At 34.7% G+C, this 7,861-nt stretch overlaps 1 protein-coding gene across 1 annotated transcript in view; it reads right to left on the bottom strand.

The window, feature by feature from the left end:
• Positions 1–958: 958 nt before the first annotated feature.
• LOC129259196 (ubiquitin carboxyl-terminal hydrolase 16-like) overlaps positions 959–7,861 on the bottom strand; it is a 38,879-nt gene continuing 31,976 nt past the window's right edge. The window contains exon 19 of the mRNA XM_064098046.1: positions 959–7,246. Within this exon, the coding sequence (XP_063954116.1) occupies positions 6,740–7,246 (507 nt within the window). The 3' untranslated portion in view covers positions 959–6,739. The remainder of the gene's footprint in view (positions 7,247–7,861) is intronic.

Here is a 7,861-nt window from a genome sequence, read left to right as displayed (position 1 = left end):
AAGAAAATATTTGCAATCAATTGCAAATATTCTGTTGTAATTTTACAATTGATTGATCACTTTTAACTGACGTAGCAAATGCGATTACACTCCATGTTTCAAGGAGCAGATTAGCAATCACAAATTTGCAATTAACCGCAAGATATATGATTGGTTTAGAGACCAAAAGTAGACTTGCAATTGATTGCAAGTTTCTTGCAACACCCCATAGACCCCCCTATATATTTTTTGAAGTATTATGTTGTATTTTTATTATCTTATTACATTATTCAATTTTTATTTTCAACTTCCTTTGGTCCTTTTGTGACTTTATGGGAGCTTTTCTAGTTGACCAAGAAGACTTTTCACCACTGGCACTGCTCAAGTGCAGCTGCAGCCTACATGTACTAGTATAAGTTACTGAGAGTGAGAAAAATAAAAAACCATGGGCAAAACCCCAAACCCCTCAAAAATACATCTTTATATTGTTGTTATACCTGTTCATACCGTCAAGAAATTATGACTGTTTATCCAAGGGGGGGGTCCAGAGGGTATTACTATCATCCCCAAGGTAGAAGTTTCATATGACAAATATGGTCATGTTGTTTGGAGTGATCAATATATAATACATGATGACCATCTACATGATGACCATCAACTTATTAGATTTATTATTTTTGTTACATAATCATCTGGCTGTTTCAATGGTAACAGTTAGATAATGAACATTTCTTTTGTGACCCAGTCTCCTGCGTCCAGTTTCATAAAAGTTTAATGTTTCCATCCTGTGGTAATTATCATGGCAGCAATGGTCAACACCCAATCAAAACCAAGGATGCCATAAATGATTTCATTGGATGGCAAAGTAACACAGTAACTTATATGCAACTGGACCCGGACTACCCCCCCCCCCCCCCCCCGGGAAAAATCCAGTACAATAAACACGTTCATAAAACTAAAAAAGCAGACAGACAAATCATAATGTTGCATATCTAGCCTTTTATGGCTAAGATATTTATTATTTTTAACAGAAGAGTTGACTATAAAGATTATATGTTCGTGACAATGGTAGACATGTAAAAATCAAGAAGATTTCAAGTATAATCTGTACAGTTCCTTTCTCTCTCCCCCTCCTTCTCACTCTATCTCTCCTTCTCTTTCTATCTCTCTTTCAATCTCTCTTCCTCTTTCTATCTCTCTTCTCTTTGCATTCTTACCATCACAATTCTTGATATCTTATACAAATCTCATTTCATACAGACAATAATTGTTTGCTTAACAACATTAGCAAATAACAGTTCAAAAGATGTAGTTTACATATATATTGCTCTATACTCTCTTTCCCACATGAAAATGACAATGGTTATGTTTAAGCTGAAAACTGTTTAGATGTTTAGATGTACATGAAATACAAAAGAAATGAAATTACTGAGTTTATAGAGACCAAAGTGTTTGGGAATTAAAGTGTGATGTCATAAATGCTTAATTAAATCTGTTTTTTTAATTGAACCTGTAACACAAAAGATACGTTAATTGAACACTGGAGGATTGTGTGAGCATAAAATATGCATCATAAAAATCTTGTGGCCCGCATTCTGAACTGTGCTAAAATTATGGGAAGCCAAGCATGTCAAAATTTATTCACATAGTATGCTTCTGTTTAATGTGCTCTTTCCTAATTCTTTAATGGTGAAGACAATTATCTTATTTATCCTTCCCAGACAGTTAAGAATGATTTGAGAGTCAAAAGAGCTGACATTATGAACATCTACTGTTAGAGATTTATGTCACAATTGGCTATCCATAGTTAAATCATACCTTCAGACCAGACTTCATTATGGCGATCTATGAGTGTAATCTTCTATACATACCAGGCAAGGTGACTTGAAAATCAGCTTCAAGAACTCTGTTGCAAGAAGCTTGTTTGCAATTGAAGACAAATGTGAAAATTATTCTATTCCAACCATTCAGTCCATGCTGTCTGTTTGTAAGAAACACTCCATCAATCAATCATAAGATTTGTGACTGATTTTTTTACGACCAAAATGAACAGGAATTTCTTGCAACAACAATCCAGTGCATTTTCTCTATGGCCATTGATTCAAGATCTACACAACCCAACATGACAGCTGGCATACAAATAGCCAATAGGCATGAGTGCAATGGTAAAAGATTTCACATTCGGTGAAAAAAAGATACACTATTAAACTCAGCTATGCTTTATTGAATAGTGCCTCTCTCTCTCACAGAATGTGATATCTTGAAGCATTGCATGAGTAAGAATATTGGCTATTTGGATTGTACAACGCTGGAAATAGGAAAAAAAAATGATGGATTTTCCCTAAGTCAATCCATGATTGAAAGCAAAAAAAAAAAAAAAAAAAAATGTCTGCGAGATTCATCTCAAGCATGCATCATACCTGCAGCAGAAGTGCGCAGGTAGACCCTACGCCTACGGTACTGCCTTATACCTAGTGAACTGAATTGGACTGTATTGTGATGTCACATACTAAACCATGCAACGGTACACTTTGGACGATACCTGTGCAATGGTATGTTGTGTATTCAACCCTCTATTTGCTTGTGTAAGGGCCGTGGTGTAGTGGTTCTGACTCTCGCCTTGTAAACAGAGGGTCGTGTGTTCGAATCCCACCACGGTATAGCGTCCTTTTGCAAGGCGTTAATCCACACTTAGCCACTCTCGACCCAGGTGCTAAATGGGTACCTGGTAGGATGCAAAAGATATTGTATATTTTAATTTGCCAGCGCCATTAGGCAGCAATGAATGCTCCCCAGGGAGTGGAAATTGTGCACTTTTCGTGCGGGATTGAAATGAATCTAATGACGGGGTAATAATATGCTGTAAAGCGCTTAGAGCCATTCTGGGAAAAGCGCTTTATAAAAATTGGCTATTATTATTATTGTGTAGAGCAAGCTACATGTAAGTAGGCAATATATAATAATAGATATGGTAAATGGAAGCAAATAATTACCATTTGTTAGGATGATGGGTCATACCTTTGAGGTAATTTGAATTAAGTTATCTTTTTTTTTTGACCAAGCACAGGGGATGTTTCCTGAACCTGTTTGTAAGTTACGCTGGAACAAGTTTTTTTTTTCAAGTGCCCAATGAAGGTCCACATATCGTTTCCATATCTCTTGCTTCAACACAAGTAGTTGGGCATCTCAATTTAATCCTTATAGAGCATTGAAATCTGATAGACACATGGAAATGATGCACATTAATTCAAATTACACAGTATCCGTGGATAATGTACATTTTCATGTGTTAGAAAATCTAGTCTAATAAAATGAATTACAATCTTCTAAAAGAATATGTATGATCCATAAATTACCAGTTGCAATAAAAAATCTTTTGTCTAAATATGAATGTATAATGAGAGGTACTAAAACCCACATAAGTATGATATTCCCAAATAGAAGAGAAAAACTGTAATCTAGGCTTTGACTTCATTGCATAATACACCCTGAGAAAGAAATGTACATAATTCTTGTTGTATGTACAGAATCAGACATGAATATATCAGAAATACAATATCCCTTTTTCTCTAAATAATACAATCACTATATTCTTCAATGCTTTACATTCATCAAACACTCATGACATACATATGCATATAAGTACGTAATTCTTTCATAGATGGACTATGAATTGGGAAAACATGTGATTACTTTATCAATAATCATGCAATCTCACTGAAAGAATTTGATATGAAATTATCATCATGAATTAATGATAGAATACATGGACACGATGTATTTTCATCTCCTGCTTTCTCTCAGCAAATGCATTTTGTTATTATCTCTCTAATTCATTATCCAAATCTACACAAGTACACACAGAATATTATATGATAAAACATGCAGGGTTGAATTCGAAGGTGATATGAAGCGTTTGTAAAGCTTGGAAACCTTGCTCATAGCAGGTACAAGAGCATACCACCCCGGCAATGTGAAGAGAATATCATTTTTAGCCACTGACTAGTAACATTCTTCTATGGATGATAAGCAGTCCCAATCTACTTTGAATTCAAAATTACCAGAGGAGTTTAGAGGAGTTTTTGAAGCAGATCGTGAGAATTTTGTGCACATACATGTACACATCACTGCAGCCACATCACATCACATACATCAAACATGACTGTGCATGACTGCAGCTCTTGGAATCAACTTTATATCTGGATCATTTTGAAATACTTATCAATCTAACATTATCTCTAAGCTTTTTTCACAATAGCGAGGGCTACATTCAGAAAAAAAACCTCAAGGCCAGCTTAATAGATAAGCGTTACAAAATTGAAATAAAATATTCAAAGTTGATTGGGACAAACAAGAACGAGAAATGTTGAGAGATAAAAAAATCAAAGTCCAATAGAGCGGAGATCTGAAAACAAAATTACGTTTTCCACCTGCAGGCTAATTCATTTATACAGGAAGAAACTCTTGTAAGCAGCATGAATTCATTCAACATTGGTTTGAGTTGCAATATTACATTTAAAAACTAAACTGCAGGAAACATACATGTAAAATATACACATTTAAAAACATTGTTAACTGTACATGCTTCTAGTCTGGAAAGAAAAATAATAATAAAAGAGTATTTATGTTGCACAGCTACTGTAATAATATCTTCTGCTGCGCATAACAAAATGAATGATACGAATTACTGAAAAGATAAGTCTTAAGATGTGTCTTTTACATACTAACATTGAGTGATTCCCTTATATAGTTTGGGAGTATGTTCCATAATTTGGGAGCTGCATGTGCAAATGCTCTATCACCAAGTGCAGGTTTTGATCTTCCAGAAGGATATTTCAAGAGTGTGTTATCTTTGAACTATGTAGGCTGTAAGATGCATAAGCTGATGACTTCAATTGTTAAATAAAGGAGCAACTCCCAGGAGGGGGGGGGGGACAAAAAGGGACAAACAAATATAATGCATGATATTTTACACGAGATTTACACAAAGAGAAATGGGAAATCTGTGAAATAAGATGAAGAATTGGATAGAAATATGAGATGTCAGAATGTATTCTACATGTATAAGAGACATTGTCTACTACCTCTACTTCCCGCATTGTACAATAATCCATTGTGTATACATTTATAAACCATTAATATCTACAAACCTTTCGAATACCATTTGACTGCATTTTCTCACATAATATTTATGCTGTTACATACTTGAAGAAATAATATAATTTTGATTGTCCTCTATTATCTCAGCTCATGTATGCTGTTCGGACCAGGAGGCACACATGAGATATAAAAAAAAATCATCATCATCCATGAGTTGAAAGGTTCTGAATAAAAAATTGAAACATCTTCTTTCTTGCATCTACATCTACATTTACCATTAACATCAAATGATAGGAATTGGGAAGCTTCAAAACTTTCATAACTTCGAAGCTCCTTGAATTTACATATATAAATTCATTGTATAATATCTTGCTGACAACGTAACCTAAAAAGAAGGAAAAAAGAAGACCCCCCCCCCCAAGAATTTTCACAGGGAAGATAAATAAGAAGCTAGTGCATAATAATCATGTGATGTGGAATCTTCCACAGCTTGATATTTTTCAAGTGATGGAGAAAAGAAGAGGACAAAAGAGTTAAAAATTTAAAAAAGGAAAGAATGAAGAACGAAGAGTATTAGAAAGAGAGGTCTGTATCTCTGTATTAGTTAAATTCATTCACTAGAAAAAAAAATCTATGATCTCATTTTTAGGTTGTTTTGAAGCCCCCGTATGAATGATCAAGCCTACATGTAGTTCATATTGAAAGTGTTCAGACAAAAAAAAATAAAAGGATTCCAGAGGTATCATCAAGAAAGTCAGAGAAACAAATATCAGAACTCATATTCATCAGCTGCAGTATACATACATACATGTATTTACATTCAACAGAGATTCATTTTCACAAATAACCTTTTCTCTTCAAACAACATACAAGAATAAAATAGATATATAATGCCACTGTTCACTGATTCACATGGAGCAGCACATTAACATACTCAAAAAAGACACTTTATGTATTTTATAGCAGATAGAGAGGAAGCAAGACCCAGGGATTTTCTATAAAATAAAATGCATATTTGTTGGCAATTGAGTACTCAAGTAATATCAATGTTGGCACATCATGAAATAATTGTTGAATATATCCCATCATCTATGCTATATTCTTCAAAGCTTTGACAGTATCCTTAGATCTGTATTATTTGAAGTTGATTTGTACTCAATTCCATCAACTACAGACATATAACGGCATCCAATTCTCTCAATAGACATGAGGTAAATTATATTTTCTGCAGTTTGAACAACAACAAAAAATCATTAGAAATGGCTGAAGAAGATGTTCATTTATATTCATCAAAGTTTCTTGTTTTTCGTTGATAGTGTAATTTCATTGCTTATACAAAAGGTCATTTCATTAAAAGTACCTCTATGACATGATTAAAACTTCTTCAAAAAGTAAAGATTTTTAGTATTAACAAACATCTGGGTAGCATTTCATTAAACAAGTTTTCAGTGACTTTCACTGACAATTGTTATAAACTACTGAAATTCTTGCATCTGATTGGCTAAGAGCAATTTAGTCAATGAAAATCATTGACAAGAGGTTTGATGAAACACTCCCCAGAAACACAATCAAAGCTTTATTTAATAAGAGAATATTTGAAACACAAAGACAATGTACATGCATGAGTCAGCACTAAAAACATAACCTGGAAGAAGCTTTACTATGAAACAAGTCGTTCATAAAACAGAATGTAAGCTTGGGCATTCAAGACCTTACTCTCGTTCACTTCGGTCACATGCGTATCGCTGATATGGTACCACTTGCCCACCGGAACACTCACGTTACGCCCGGCATGAAATGGTAAAACCGCGCTTTGTATGTGGTTTCGCTCTGGAACCAAGTGATTTACCGAGTTGCTCATTTTATTCTGCGATTCAGGCTTCTTCTCCGTGTTCTCTCCATCGCTGCCCTCCTCATGCTTCTTCCCAGACGACCGCAACTTCTCCTTCGCGAGCCGCTCCTCATTGTTCTTCTCCGTCCTTTGTCGATCATACGTCTCATTGAGAAGATTTAACGTTCTTGGGATTCCCAGTGTGTAAAGGGTTAAATTCTGATTTGGTTGTCTTACTTTCACAAAGGCTGTATAATGACCAAACTGTAATCTTCCGCTATGCTCTACCACACCATACAGGCTATATAGAACCCTGTTCTCACTGTTTGCATATCTCTGTAGAAAGGAATGTGAAGGATAATAAAAGAGAGAAAACAATTATTAAAATCCATTTGCACTATCCTGGAAATCTGCAGGAAAGCTTGCATGGCTCTTAAAGGATAAATGACTTAGACATGACATAGAGAATATCAAAGTCATTGGCTTTGCAACATTTATGAAAGAATGCAAACCAGTCTCAATGTCCTATCCACTGTAAGCTCATTGTTAACAGCTAAAAATTGAAGAAAAAAAAATCCTAATTCTAGGCTGATCAGGTACTGAGACTAATCAATGCATTATTATAATTTTTTTTTTGCTGAACATCAGATTTTAGGTACACTGTCCTTAATACACACACATTCATTTGTTGTTGTCAAATTTATATTCTGAAGCTTGAACAAACGCAACACTTCCCATTGCATCATACATTAAAACTTTTCATTTCACTAAGTCCAAGGAGATCTCGCAGGAATTTCAGCTGAAACTAATATTACGCTTGGTTTTTTTAGACCCTGGGATTCCAAGTCAACACATGGTAAGTTACATTTATGAAACACCAACCTGGAAAGCGTTTCATCAACATTTTTTTAATGACAAGTTGTCACATCTGACAACTATCTGACAACTTTC

This window comes from Lytechinus pictus, chromosome 4, assembly GCF_037042905.1.
Source record: "Lytechinus pictus isolate F3 Inbred chromosome 4, Lp3.0, whole genome shotgun sequence".
NCBI classification, from domain to species: Eukaryota; Metazoa; Echinodermata; class Echinoidea; order Temnopleuroida; family Toxopneustidae; genus Lytechinus; species Lytechinus pictus.
The sequence above is the reverse complement of the archived record's forward strand: the minus strand, read 5'-3'. Positions and strand labels throughout refer to the sequence as shown.